This window comes from Staurois parvus, unplaced genomic scaffold, assembly GCF_062004578.1.
Source record: "Staurois parvus isolate SC_StPar_1 unplaced genomic scaffold, SC_StPar_1.0 ptg000449l, whole genome shotgun sequence".
NCBI lineage: Eukaryota > Metazoa > Chordata > Amphibia > Anura > Ranidae > Staurois > Staurois parvus.
Window position 1 is genome coordinate 6,964,909 of NW_028318245.1, and position 15,555 is coordinate 6,980,463.

Genomic DNA, 15,555 nt, shown 5'->3' on the forward strand with positions numbered 1-15,555 from the left:
CTAGATAGATGATCTCCATGGCAAGCTGTAATATCATCTCAGTTGTGTGACTCTTGTACATTCCTAGTTGGGTTTCACTTCACTTTCTCCTTTATACAGTCAACAATAAATGCACAAAGTATTACAACACAAACATTGAGTATTAAACACTATCAGAATGAACCTTGATGTTCCTGAGACCCTCCATTGTTCCTGAGACCCTCCATTACAGGGTCTCAGAGACATCAACATCCCTCCATTAGTGATAAGCTCTGGAGGACAGTTTATGGAGGAACATACACACACAGCATGCTGTAGACTTTTCTTCCAAGGGTTCAGGGTCTCTGGAATAAAGGGTCTGATTCATCCATTATTTTAAAAGAACTATATCCAAATGCATCAATTAAATGGGAAGTCTACAACTGTAGTGAATGCTACAGATAATTATTTTTGAAGATCTGGTGACCCCAAGGTCTGGGGGGACCTTGTGGGAAAAGAGAAGGAAACTTAAAAGTCTGAAGTCACCTCCTAACATCTCCAGCCTACAGCCCACCTGGCCTTGAAACGTCCTCCTCAAGGTATCCAGGAGATGTGAATGAGTTTCCAAGGTCAGGTGAGACTTGGTCGTTGAATCAACGCCCCAACTGCCCCCCTCCCACCCCCGCTACACAACTCAAAGCAGACGTGTCACCAACCGTTTTTCACCTCAACGCCCTCCATCTGCATCGAATTCCTGAGGTCACTTTGGAGATGCTGGGCTCATTTTTTGGTTTCCAAAATGTCGTTTGTTGATGGAATTCCAGCACAACAAATAGATAACTTGCATTATAAACTGAACAAACATATTTATCACGTCGAAGGCCATAACGTCACTTAACAACCCTTGACCTCAACACAATCGCTAATCTTAAGCCTCTAAAGCCGACCCTTGGCCTCAGTCGCATGGAAAATTACATCTACAACTCTATCCTTTACTATTACAGGTATACAGGCATCAAAAATACTGTCACAAATGTGGTGTAATACAAACATGGCGATCACCTGTACCTTTCTAAAATATGGGCCGAAATAAAAAAAGACCAATTAAGCGGGCATGATGTGCTGCACCTATTCTATGCTTGCATGCTATAAAAAAATAAAAACACACAAATATAATAAATATAAATATGATAAGAGGGAGCATACACTAGCATTGTCTCTCCTTAGGATTTAGAACACAATAAATGCCTTTCCATTGCTTCTGTCTGCACAGAATGTTCTCAATGAAGCTTGTTTGCTTTCCACCGTTGCTTCTTAGCTGTGCGTTCCAAGGCACTTCTGGATTCTTTACAGTGTGGGCAAGCTTCGCAGAGTCCTCCTCGCAATTCACAAAACTAACCGCAAGATGGCAGCAACAACAGAGGCCCGTGGAACGCAAAATCCGGAAGTCAGGAAAAACAGACTGTAGGGGTTGGAACGCACAACCCGGAAGTGCAGTGCAACTGAAAAGAAAAGAGTAGGAAGTGTACAAAAAAAAGGCAGGAAGTGGGTGGAAGGAATTTAGGAGTGAATGGTGGAAGTCTGTGTTAAAGATTGAGTAGCTTGGAGCCATCTGTGATTGTTGTACTGAGTTACACTTTAAAACAGAATGAGACATTTATGAAATTGGGGGTTGGGTATTGTAATCTCAGTGTTTTGCTGTATTTCCCGCCGTGATATAAATCTCTGAGCATACAGAGAGCGACACTCACTGACCGATCTGCTGAGGATGGAGGCGGTGTGCAGCCACACATCCGAAATACTGGACCTCACCCTGGAGATCATCCACCTGCTGACCGGAGAGGTGAGGAGGATTCTGGGAGGTCACATGACATCACTGATCTCTAATAATAAAACACAGACCTGACCGGAGAGGTGAGGAGGATTCTGAGAGGTCACATGACATCACTCTGATCTCTATTAATAAAACAGACCTGACCGGAGAGGTGAGGAGGATTCTGGGAGGTCACATGACATCACTCTTATCTCTATTAATAAAACAGATCTGACCGGAGTGGTGAGGAGGATTTTTGCAGGTCACATGATGTCACTCTCATCTCTATTAATAAAACACAGAGATGACCAGAGAGGTGAGGAGGATTCTGGGAGGTCACATGACATCACTCTCACCTCTATTAATAAAACAGACCTGACCAGAGAGGTGAGGAGGATTCTGGGAGGTCACATGACATCACTCTCACCTCTATTAATAAAACACAGACAAGACCAGAGAGGTGAGAAGGATTCTGGGAGGTCACATGACATCACTCTTATCTCTATTGATAAAACACAGACCTGACCGGAGAGGTGAGGAGAATTCTGGGAGGTCACATGACATCACTCTCATCTCTATTAATAAAAGATAGATCTGATCGGAGAGGTGAGGAGGCTTCTGGGAGGTCACGTGACATCACTCTTATCCCTCTTAATAAAACACAGACCTGACCGGAGAGGTGAGGAGAATTCTGGGAGGTCACATGACATCACTCATCTCTATTAATAAAAGATAGACCTGACCGGAGAGGTGAGGAGGATTCTGGGAGGTCACATGACATCACTCTCATCTCTATTAATAAAACAGTTCACCAGAGAGGTGAGGAGGATTCTGGGAGGTCACATGACATCACTTATCTCTATTAATAAAACACAGACATGACCGAAGAAGTGAGGAGGATTCTGGGAGGTCACATGACATCACTCTTATCTCTATTAATAAAACACAGAGCTAACAAGGGTGGTGAGAAGTAGGGAAGAGCTTCGGTTCGGCTTAGGTTTTCATCCAAACCCATGTTGGGCCAAATTCAGAAGGCACCTATCAGTGCTGGGCCAATGAGCCGTGGTCATGGGATTCCCCGCTTTGCAACTGCTTGTACATAAAAGGATGCGTGTGACATCATTACCATATTAGGACATTGTCATTTATCTAACATGGTCATGTGGCCATTTATGTCAACAATGTCACAAGAATTCTCACTCCTTTGTGTACCCGCAACAGCAGGGTAGGGGATCACCTACCCACAACTGATTGGCCGGGTACTTATAGCTGCCTTCTGAGCTCGACCAAACTCAAGCTCACTCCTGAGGTGGAGGAGTCGGGGAGTTCTCATGACATCACACTTAACATTCTGTTTTATTTCCTCCCATGTAGAAATGTGCGGTGGTGAAGATGGTGACTATTGAGGGTCTCTTACAAGGGATGTATCCACCTATGTTGGGAAAAAAGGGCAAAAATCCCGCCAGGGAGCCTCCATCTCCACCCCCAACACTTGAGAGAAACAACGATAAGAAGGTTCTAGAAGTCACCCAGAGGATCATTGATCTTCTGACAGGAGAGGTGAGCGGTTCTGGGAATTCTGGGACATTTTCCAGTAACAGACAAGGGATGTGTCTGGATGGTGACTGTATCATTGTGTGTGTCAGGTTCCTATAAGGTGTCAGGAGGTCACGGTCTCCTCATTTTTCTCTCTCCAGTTATTTTTCGACGATGGTCCACCTTTCCAGAAGAACGTCATTATGGACAATCACCGCTCCACCTCACCAGGTTTGTTTTATTTTTGTAATATTTAAATTAGTATTGGGCAAGCCAATGGGATGTTTTAGGTTGAGGGCTTTAGTGTCCTTTTTATGTTAGGATATCTCTAGCACCATCTTCTGAGGTCTACCGGGTCCTCATTAACCTTTCCCACTTGTCCATCTTTCACGTCACAGTTGCTGACGCCAGTAACATATCATTTAGCCCTGGTTCTCACCAGTGTGGCTTTGAAACCACGCTATTTCAGCACGATTTCAAAGCCACAGATTAGTGTGATTCGCATTGCCAATTTCATTTAACAGAAGTCTATGCAAGTCTCAATGAAATTGGCAAAAAGTAGTGCAGGAACCTTTTTCATAATTGTTGCCACATGAGTTGTGGCAATATGAATGGTTCAATTGCCGGCTATAGGGTACAACTTGCCATGCGATTTGGAACTGTCAAATCGTATTACAAGTCACACCAGTGGGACCAGGGGCTCAAAGCTGAACTCCTGGATAGTTTTTGGTTTTATTTGTTACTTCTTGTCCGTATATGTCCATTAGAAAAGATTTTAAGAATTAATCTTTATTAAACTATTTTCACAGGACACAGTTGGTCAGCATGTATAAAAATCCAACACAAAGAGCCAAAAACGTGTTTGTACACACACACACACATATATATATATCTATATATATCTCCTGGCCTGTCAGCCATGGTCTTTGTCAGGGTGGCCGAGAGAGACCAGGAGTCTCCTGGCCTGTCAGCCATGGTCTTTGTCAGGGTGGCCGGGAGAGACCAGGAGTCTCCTGGCCTGTTAGTCATGGTCTATGTCAAGGTAGGTGAGAGAGACCAGGAGTCTCCTGGCCTGTCAGTCATGGTCTGTGTCAGGGTGAAAGGAAGAGACCAGGAGTCTCCTGGCCTGTCAGTCATGGTCTGTGTCAGGGTGAAAGGAAGAGACCAGGACTTTCCTGGCCTGTCAGCCATGGTCTATGTCAGGGTGCGCGGGAGAGACCAGGAGTCTCCTGGCCTGTCAGCCATGGTCTTTGTCAGGGTGGGCGGGAGAGACCAGTTGTCTTCTGGCCTGTCAGCCATGGTCTTTGGTCAAGGTAGGCGAGAGAGTCCAGGAGTCTCCTGGCCTGTAAAGCATTGTGTATATCATGGTAGGTGGGAGAGACCAGGGATCTTCTGGCCTTTCAGTCATGGTCTTTGTCAGGGTGAGCAGGATAGACCAGAAGTCTCCTGGCCTGTCATGGTAGGTGGTAGATACCGGAGTCTCCTGGCCTGTCAGTCATGGTCTTTGTTAGGGTGGGCGGGAGATATCAGAAGTCTCTTGGCCTGTAAATCAAATTCGGCCATGCTTTTGGGCAACTGAAGCCTGGGTCCTCCAATTAAAGCCAATGCTGGCGTAATTACCTTACATTACCTAAGCCACTGGTAGAAAAATAAACAAAACACGGAATTTAAAAGACTAGTTTACTGGATCGATTTTACAGTTTCTCTAACATTTTATCGCAAAAAGAGAGCGTATTTGTGCAAGGTAAGAAATGTTATTTCAACAGCTGCTGAAAATTGTCTGGCCGGAGTTCATCTTTAACTCAGGACCACACAGTGTATCACTCAGTGAAAGGGTTCTCTCAGTTCCACTTTATTCTTACCATATATTCTTTGCTTTATAAAGGTTTTATTTAATGCATGACAAAGGATTCCCAGAACACTAAAGAGACAGGACAGAAGACACCGTTTGCCTTCCGGCTGGCTTTGTCGGTCTGAAACCTCTAACAAAGCCATTCGAAAAGGGGCAAATGATGAGTCATTATACCTTTTTTATACTTTTTCTTTCAAACATTTTCAGAAATACTCAGCTAGTCCAGTTGGGTTGTTATTTACTTTTGCTATGTAGGGCAGGTAATAGTATCAAGAGGAAGTATGAACCTGTAACCAAAGTGGGTATGTATCCTACAGGTTTATCTGAGACCATTCAGATTTGCAGCGTGATAAAGGAGGAATCGGATCCTGATGAGGAAGAAACCATCTTGAATGGAGGTATCAGTACACAGACTGAGAACACAGCGATCACAATGAAGGAGGAATCTGACTCCAGAGAAGAGGGATTGTTGAACAGAGGCTCTTGGAACTGTATAAAATTGCCGCCACTGGCACAGAGTGAGCAGGACGACCCTCAAATTTGTGATGACCAGAGAAGTACATTGTCTACTTCTGTGAAGGAGGAGATAAACAAAGGTGATCTTGAGGAGGACTATACGTCTTTTACTATAAAAGAAGAAATATTTTTGACCAATGTATTAGATTCCTTGGGACAAACCTCACAGATGGGCTCAAACTTTCCTCAGGATTGGAGCATACATGAAGAAATTGGAGTTCCCTATATAGCAGGTGGAAGCACTCAGTCATCTTCACAAACCTCAGAGACTAAGATCTACAACTGTGAGGGGTGTAAGAAAAGCTTCACCAGCAGCTGCGACTTCCTCAAGCACCAGTTGATGTATCAAGGGCCTCATTCCCTCTCCTGCCAGGAGTGTGGGAAGTGTTTTGGCACGGAGGAGCAGCTGACGAAGCACCAGCGAGTCCACACAAGGCCGAAGCCGTACAACTGCTCTGAGTGTGAGAAGTCCTTCCCTCTGAAGCAACTGCTCGTAATACACCAACGTAGTCACACCGGGGAAAAGCCATATGCCTGTAAGGACTGCGGCAAATGTTTCTCCCAGCGGTCGTCGCTCGGGAAGCACATGCGGTCCCACTCAGGAGAGAAGCCATACCCGTGCCCAGTGTGTGGGAAGAGATTCGGCAGCAGGCCCACCCTCATAATCCACCACCAGAGTCATACAGATGAGAAGCCCTTTGTTTGCTCGGAATGTGGGAGGCGCTTCCACCAGAAGATCGCACTGATAAAGCACCAGCGCATCCACACAGGAGAGAGGCCGTACTCATGCGCGGAGTGCGGCAAGCGCTTCACGCAGAAGCATTCACTGTCCATGCACAAACGGACCCATTCTGGCGAGAAGCCTTTCGAGTGTACGGAGTGTGGAAGGTGCTTTTCCCGTAACTCGCTCCTCATCGTTCACCAGAGGATCCATTCCGGGGAGAAGCCGTACTCCTGTTCGGAGTGCGGGAAGTCCTTCCGCCATAAGTCAGTGCTGAGCAACCACCAGCTGACTCACACCAGGGCGCAGTCTTTCCCATGTTCGGAGTGCGGGAAGTGTTTTAACCGCAGCTGCTACCTCATTCTACACCAAAGAGTTCACCAAAGGGCCCGCACGTCAAAGAGTTTGCTCACCAACTAAGAGAATGTTTTTATTTTCTCCTATAAATAGGTGTGGATTTGATTTTCAAGCTAACATAATAAAAGTGTAAAAAAAAAACAAACAGCTGCAGTGCCTAATAACTTCCCCATTTCTCCTGGCTGCCCCAAGTTCCAACCTCAACCTCAAAAACATAACAGGATTCAACAATGAACTGCAAGTTCACCTCGATCACCCCATTTGTTGATGGTGAAGGACACATGGTTATCTCACATCAAAAACGTGGAGGAATGGATAAGTGGTGATGGAACCCTAGGACTGTCCTGTTGTCCCACTCTAACCTAGTAATGTGTGAACGGGGGGGTCTGGGTTCTAGGCTGGTGGCTTCTTGAAACCAAAGGATCTCCACGGCTTCCTTGGTTTGTAATGCAACTGAATTGACCTGAGATTGAAGTGCAACACTTCAGGTTATAAGTTTTTCCAAAGTAAGATGAAATTGAAGACTATAAAAAAGAGACAACACGTTTCAGGGCCACAACTGTCTTCCTTCATCAGGGCTTAAGGAGCACCAAAAGATATCCATGGTTTGCTTGGTTTGTGATGCAACTGCATTGATCTGTGATTGAAGTGCCACACCACAGGTCAAAAGTTATTCCAAAGTGAGGTAAAATGGAAGACTACACAAAAGAAACAATGCATTTCGGGGGCCACAACAACTCACCCTCTTCATCAGGTCTTAAAGAGCACCAAAAAATCTCCGTGATTTCCTTGGTTTGTGGTACAACTGCATTGACCTGAGATTGAAATGCCACACCACAGGTTTATTAGTTATTCCAAAGTAAAACCAAATTGAAGAGTATATGAAAAAGACAACACATTTCGGGGGCCAAAAAAACTGCCCCCCTTCATCAGGCCTTAAGGAGCAGCAAAAGTTCTCCATGGTTTCCTTGGTTTGTAATGGAACTGAATTGATCTGAAATTGAAGTACCGCAACACAAGTTATTAGTTACTCCAAAGTAAAATCAAATGGAATAGTTTACAAAAGAGACAATATGTTTCGGGGGGCCACATCAACTCACCCCCTTCATCAGGGCTTAAGGAGCACCAAAAGATCTCCACGGTTTCCTTTGTTTGTAATGGAATTGAATTGATCTGAGATTGAAGTACCACAACACAAGTTAATAGTTATTCCAATGTAAGATCAAATGGAAGACTATACAAAAAAGACAACACGTTTCGGGGGCCACATTAACTCACCCCCTTCCCCTTCGTCAGGGCTTAAGGAGTACCAAAAGATCTCCACGTTTTCCCTGGTTTGTAATGGAACTGAATTGATCTAAGATTGAAGTACCACATTACAAGTTAATAATCAAATAGAAGACTATACAAAAGAGACAACGCGTTTTGGGGGCCACATCACCTCACCCCTTTCAGCAGGGCTTAAGGAATACTAAATGCTCTCAATGGTTTCCTTGTTTTATAATGGAACTGAATAGATCAGAAATTGAAGTGCCACACCAAGGTTAATAGTTCAGATGTTAGTTTTATGCCAATGTAGTAAGATCAAATGGAAGACTATACTAAAAAAAGAAAATGCATTTCAAGGGCCACAATAACTCACCCCCTTCATTAGGGCTTAAGGAGCACCAAAAGCTCTCCACTGTTTTCTTTGGTTTGTGAAAATGAAGTGCCCCACTGCGAGTTAATAGTTCAGACAATAGTTTTATACCAATGTAAGATCAAATGGACACTATATGGAAAAACAATGCGTTTTAGGGGGGCAGAACAACTCACCTCCTTCATCAGGGCTTGGGAATGGGGGAACAATGTAAATGGACTGGGTTAAAAGATACAAACTATGGGGTATTTAAACCAAATAATAAAGCACAGTATTTGTCAGCAAGACAAGGCTGAGAGAACCTTGTAGAATGTTTGCCAGTCTTCTGTCCAGAAAGTACTGGAAAATCCAAGGAGATGCTGTGAAGAGAAATATTGCTTTTGGCATATGTCAATAAAAATATAGAAAAATAAGGCCTGTTTTTTTTTTTTTTTTTTTTAATTATTATTCCTTGCCAGGTGGAAAAAAAGACACTTGTCTTTCTGTCTTCAAGTCCACAAATTGAAGTCCTAATAGCATTAAAGGATAAATTCCCCTTTTGAGCATGTTACACCCATTTTCAGGGTGTAGTTAGGCCTATATTTTCGTGATCAAATTTTTGTTGGAATTTACAATAAAGCATAACGAGACAAAAAGAAAATTAAAAGAATATCAACAGACGTTCCCGGAATAGGCCTATATGCTTTTATTTATCTATTTATTTATTATTTATTTCAGGTACTTATATAGCGCCGTCAGTTTACACAGCGCTTTACATATATATATTGTACATTCACATCGGTCCCCGCCTCCGAGGAGCGTACAATCTAAGGTCCCTAACCCTCAAGGGGCGTACAATCTAAGGTCCCTAACTTACATTCATACATACACATACTAGGGCCAATTTTAGGAGCTAATTCACCTACCAGTATATCTTTGGAGTGTGGGAGGAAACTGGAGTACCCGGAGGAAACCCACGCAGGCACAGGGAGAACACGCAAACTCCAAGCAGGAGGTGCTGTGGCTGGGATTCGAACCAACGGCCCTAGTACTGCCAGGTGGAAATACTAATTATTTAGCCACTGTGCTGCCCTTTTAAATGAATAACTAATGGATACTAAACTGTAATGAATATCTTCCACCTCCTGAACGCACCTTCATCCCTCTCATCTCCTCCATCTCTTCCCATTTCACCCATTTTTTTTTTTTGTGATTCCTTTATAAATTTTAAAGTATATTTTATAAAGTAGCCAAAAAAACATACAGTATAAAGTACACAGAGATTACAGAGTAGTGGTCAAAAATGACCAATAGTCAGGTAAACAGTTGGCAGCATAGCAACAATTGAGATAGGCAAAAACATAATGAGAACAGCTATATGGTACTATGTGGCCCTGAGCAGCTGGAATAGTATTGGTTAATAAACAAGCATCCAACTACACGGACCACTGCGATAATCAGACCTTCCCGAGATCCCAGACCGGGGAAAAGAAACCCCGCCAAAGATCCTAGGAACTTAACTAAACAATTTGGATACAGAAACCCTTGTCAAATGAGGAACCAACAAAAGGGGACTGTAATTGAGCAAGGGGATTACTGAAAAAAAGAGAAAGGAAATAGAGGAGGAAGATGGTAAGAGAGGGGTAAAGAAGATAGGAGGAAACAAGGAAGGACCAGTCAAGAAGGGACCGAGAGAAAGGGGACAGAAAGAGATAGCGGAATAGAGCAGATCAGCCCTCCCATCTAGGTGCCCAAGCAGCACAAAACCCAGACAGCAAATGTGTCAAGCCCCCACAAAGACCGACTCAGGGAGGCACCTGAAGATAAGAATCAGTGTAGACAAAATATTGCCAGGGTCTCCACGTGTCTCGAAAAACTTCCCCTGCGGTCGTACAAAGGCTGTAAGGTCCTCCATGTCTCGCAATTCATTAACTTTAGAGAACCAAAGGGACCTCGTAGGCGGGTGCACAGACCTCCAACACAAGGGAATACAAGCCTTAGCCGCATTCAGCAGTTGAATTGTCAAAGATGCTTTATATTTTTGAACAGGGCGGTCTACGAGGTACAACAAGCATGCCGCGGGGTCGCCGGCCACACCGACACTCGTCAGATCCTTAATGGTGCCAGCCACCATCTGCCAAAAGGGTTTGATTTTAGGGCAAGTCCAGAAAATATGCAGCATCGTACCTCGATCAGTCCCACATCTCCCAACACAGGTCCGAGACCTGTGGGAAAATACAGTGTAGGGACCCTATACCACCGGGTCAAAATCTTGTAACTGGGGTCCTGTGCCCTGGAAGCAATGGACGACTTCTGTGCAAAATGGAGAATCTTCATTGTAACGGAACTGTCCCAGCCTGTGCTGAGTACTTCCGTTAGAATACCGCTTCCCCGTCCGAACACCAACGACAGACACCACAGATTTGAAGTAAGCCAGAAAGTACAGTAGTTTATTTGAACGCAGATACAAGATATAGACACTCAAGGGACAAATCCCCCCTCCCTGCATAATGACTCAGGGAGTGAAGTTTGAATACCTGTGTGTCTCTTGTTACTAAATGTAGATTGCATAACAAGAGACACACAGGTATTCAAACTTCACTCCAGCAGACAGTCCCATCAGGAGGGAGGGCTGCTGGAGACAAACCCCCCAACTAAGCCAATACACATAAACACATACATCCCATAATAGTTTGCTCCCAAGCAAGACAAACAATAGAACAATGGGATGCAACCACATAACACTAAACAATCCACAACCCCCCACCCCACCTATCTCCTAGACATGTCTACACAATATTAGGATAGATCACCCTGCACCCCTAATAGGTACAGCGTGACTTGCACATAAGAGGGATATGGGGAGCTGAGACAGGGGTCTCCCCACCTCTCCAAAGTGAGCTGGGTTCCATGGGCCCCCCACCCAAAGTAACTCTAGTCACATTTATTCTCTGTGTTTCTGTAAGACGGAGGCCTAAATCACCCTCCCAATGAGTAAGGTAGGTAGTAAGTCATCCTGTGGACTGATCAGGGCAGAATAAAGAGAGGAAAGACAATGCCTAATGGGCTCTCTCTTATGGCAGATATTCTCCAAGGCCGTACCATTCCACCCCTTTGACTCCCCCCTTCTACCCCTTCTTTCTCTCTTTAAAACCCATCTCCGACCCACTGGTCACTTTTTTCTGTACTCTCCTGCTACTCAATTGCTCTGCATCTTAATCCCATGTAACCTTCGTGCTGGAGCTTCCCCATAGTTGGGGTTGTGGGCCTCTTTATCAGATGACAGTGTTTGGACCTGGCTGTAGACCACTCAGGCCCCATCACTGCATCCTTGGCGGAGCTCACCTGCTCCCATTTCTCCAAATCAGCGGGAATCTGGGATGGCTGCAATACTGAGATGGACGTGGAACTTGTCTTCCCAGCATAGATGACCAACCTCAACCCAACCGAACCCCCCCGTGACCGAAACGCCAACATCAAACCAAGATCCATTGCCAAACCTGACTGTTCAGTCTCGCTCACATACAGCAAAAGCGGCCATCTTTTGGAAGGTGAACCTACGGTGCTAATGTATCCAATTATTTGGAACCAGCAGATTCCATTGAAAAAAAAAAGGGGTACTAAGTATAAAGAGTCCGTACAAATAAAGGCAACAGAAACACAAGAAAATAAGATACACAAAATTTATTAATAACAGTTCATTTATAAAACCCTACAAAATAATTTTTGTATTCTCCCGCCAAATAAAAATTTCAACCTATTTATCTCATGATTTTTTGACATTTAAAGGAGTCCATATTGTAGACTGGCACTTGATGTCCTTGTGCTGTTCCATTATTTGGAAACTACAAGACCAACGCGTTTTGCGGCCTAAACTACTGCTTCTTCAGGGACGGAATGCTACGTGAGACCCTAGAGCAGGCACTTGAGATTTCAGGCCAGAGGGCAATGACTCTGACTTGTACAGTTTGACTACCCTCTTGGCGTTGCGCTGATTGCGGCTTCGGTCTCCTCCCTATGTGGTCCAGTGCTTCAAAGCCATTCCCCACCCTTTGGCTTGGAAAAAGTCATAGTTGTCATATATAACTGACATTTTAAAAATGTATTTGTTTCCGCACTCTGTCCCTGAAGAAGCAGTTGTTTAGGCCACGAAATGCGTTGGCGTTTCCAAATAATGCGACGGCACCACGACATCAAGTGCCAGTCTACAAGACTGTGTATGGACTCTTTTTAGGTGGCAAAAAAATGATGCGTTAAAATATGTTTAACTACTAATTGTGGGTGGTGTTTTTGCATTGAAGTGCATGGGAGGCGATTTGGCATTAAGGTCAATGGGAGGCGATTTTGCAATTAAATCAATGGGAAGCGATTTGGCATTGAAGTCAATGGGAGGCGATTTTGCATTGAAATCAATGGGAGGTGATTTGGCATTGAAGTCAATGGGAGGCGATTTGGCATTGAAATCAATGGGAGGTGATTTGGCATTGAAGTCATTGGTAGGCGATTTGGCATTGAAGTCAATGGAAGGCGTTTATGCATTGAAGTCAATAGGAGGCGGTTTTGCATTGAACTCAATGGGAGGCGATTTGGCATTGAAGTCTATGGAGGGCATTTATGCATTGAAGTCAATGGGAGGCGATTTGGCATTTAAGTCAATGGAAGGTGTTTATGCTTTGACGTCAATGGGAGACGGTTTTGTATTGAAGTTAATGGGAGGCGATTTTGCATTGAAGTCAATAGGACGTGACTTTGCTTTGAAGTCAGTGGGAGGTAGTGTATGAACCCAGGCACTATGAGGCAATTTCTAGTCTCCATGGCGGCCTGGCACCTGGGATGTGCTGAGCACTGTCCTAGAGCACGCAAGATGTTTTCTCGTTTTAAAAAAGAAATAGACCCCAGAGGGAGAGACATAATCTTACCCCTAAAGCCTCATATGGAGGGTGAAAGATATTTATGGAGAAGAGCAACCATACTGAGAGGAGGCAGGGAGGACCTCTGCTATGACATCGACACTCATTGCTGCCTCCTGCCCAACTGAAATCCCCTGAGAATGTGGGCTCGGATGCATTCTTAAGGGATTTCGAGTGCCTAGCTGCTGCCCTTGAGGCCCAACTGCAGGCCAAACATTTGGCTTGCAGGTGGCCTGTCGTCCCATTCATTTACATAGGAAAGCTTGACAGGCTAAGCCACCTGTCAATCTTGGCATGTCCAATATACATGATCACACTGCAATGCTTTGCAGCAATGCATGATCACCCAAGCGGCACCATGTCCAATTGTAGGTGGGCGATCATGGGGGAAGGGGGAGGGTAGTTAGTGCAAACACACATTAACTGCTTGTTTTTGCTTTCCTCTTACTGCCTGTGTGAAAGGAGCCTAAGAATTGAAGCTCCACACCACCATTCAGTAGTCCAGATGCAGTTTTACTCCAGTAAGGGTCAAAGTTGCAATAAAATGAGTAACCAATGCATTTTGGGGCCCCAAAACATCCCCTTCATCCAGGCCTGCAATGGAAAACCATGTATGAGAACTAAATATTGGCTGGAAGTGAAAAAAAGAAAAAAGATAGAATATCTGCTTGAGACTCAGTTTCTGGAAGGCATGGGTGACATCATCACGCTTTGCATTTGCCTCTTGGAATAACTGCCAAACCAGATGCTGATGAGATCTGTGTAAAATAATTTATCCAGTGTGATAGTCTTCACAGATCTTGTCAGCAGCTGGTTTGGCAGTCATCCCAAGAGGCAGATGTAAGGCGTGATGACGCCACCCATGGCTCTCAGAAATCGAGACTGAAGCAAGTATTTTTTTTTCTTTTTGTTAAAGCCTTATTTTTAAAGTTTTGTTTACAGCTAATGTTTTTTAGGTGATGGTGGTGCGGGGGGAGAGGGAGGGAGGAGTTGGTAAGGAAGTGGTCCTTCCATTTTTGATGGAAAGCCCACCAAAAAAAAATATCTGGGAGTGTTTAGAGGTAACCACACCATAGATTATTGATCCAGGGAATATCTGATTGCTTAAGGCAGTCAATGTCAACCAGGGTTCCATGGAACATAGGGTTCCTTCAAAGATTGCTAGGAGTTCCTTGAAATGTGGCCTTACTGACCTCCCATATGATGGTGCCTGCATTGTTCCAAGTCCACCGCCATGACACAATTAATTTTTTAGCTGTCTGTAAAGAGGACATTCTTCCCAATGGCCACCAATGTAAAGACCATTTATCTCAACTTCCACCATTGTAAGGGGAAGTTTTTCCATTGACCACCAATGTTTGGGTATTCTTCCCAATATCCACCAATGTAAGGAGCATTCTTCCCACTGACATCCAATGTAAGGACCATTCGTCTCACTGGCCACCATTGTAAGGGGATGTTTTCCCATTGACCACCGTTGTAAGGGGTATTCTTCTCAATGTCCACCAATTTAAGGAGCATTCTTCCCACTGACTTCCAATTTAATGACCATTCATATCACTGACCATCATTGTAAGGGGAAGTTTTCCCATGAACACCAATGTATACCACCATTCATATCACTGGCCACCATTGTAAGGGGAAGTTTTCCCACTCACCACAAATGTCATTCTTCCCAATGTAATTCTTCCCACCGGCTTCCAATTTAAGGACCATTCATATCACTGGCCACCATTGTAAGGGGATGTTTTCCCATTGACCACCAATGGTCTGGGAGGTCTTCCCAATGTCCATCAATATAAGGAGCGTTTTTCCCACTGACCTCCAATGTAAGGACCATTCATCTCACTGGCCGCCATTATAAGGGGAAGTTTTCCCATTGACCACCAATGTATACCACCATTCATATCAATGGCCACCATTGTAAGGGGAAGTTTTCCCATTGACCACCAATATAATTCTTCCCAATGTAATTCTTCCAACTGAACTCCAAAGTAAGGACCATTCATCTCACTGGCCACCATTGTAAGGGGATGTTTTCCCATTGACCACTAATAAATTGGTTTTAGCAGGGGTTCCCCGAGACCTGAAAACAATATGAAGGGTTCCTCTGGGGAATAAGGTTGAGGAAGGCTGGCCTAGGGGGATCAGGAAATATTTATTTTTCCCTGTTGGAGTAAATTGGACATTGCTTTATGAGGGTTTTTTCTTGCCTCTTATGGATAAACTGTGGGTTTAGGGTTCTGTGGAGGCAGGTTTTCCGGACTGTGTAAC

The 15,555-nt window shown here is 44.4% G+C and overlaps 1 protein-coding gene across 1 annotated transcript; it reads left to right on the forward strand.

Annotated features, from left to right (window-relative positions):
- The first annotated feature begins 1,503 nt into the window (after nt 1–1,503).
- On the forward strand, nt 1,504–8,805 carry LOC149453500 (uncharacterized). The gene is made up of 4 exons (XM_089688441.1): nt 1,504–1,801; nt 3,146–3,331; nt 3,469–3,538; nt 5,477–8,805. Exons 1-4 carry the CDS (start codon nt 1,727–1,729, stop codon nt 6,814–6,816), a joined length of 1,671 nt encoding a protein of 556 aa, XP_089544567.1. The 5' UTR covers nt 1,504–1,726; the 3' UTR covers nt 6,817–8,805.
- The last annotated feature ends 6,750 nt before the right edge of the window (nt 8,806–15,555 follow it).

Coding starts and splice junctions, on each gene's coding strand:
- LOC149453500 (XM_089688441.1), top strand. CDS start 1,727: ATGGAGGCGGTGTGCAGCCACACATCCGAAATACTGGACCTCACCCTG. Junction 3,332..3,468: donor TTGATCTTCTGACAGGAGAG/GTGAGCGGTTCT, acceptor TTCTCTCTCCAG/TTATTTTTCGACGATGGTCC. Junction 3,539..5,476: donor TCACCGCTCCACCTCACCAG/GTTTGTTTTATT, acceptor TGTATCCTACAG/GTTTATCTGAGACCATTCAG.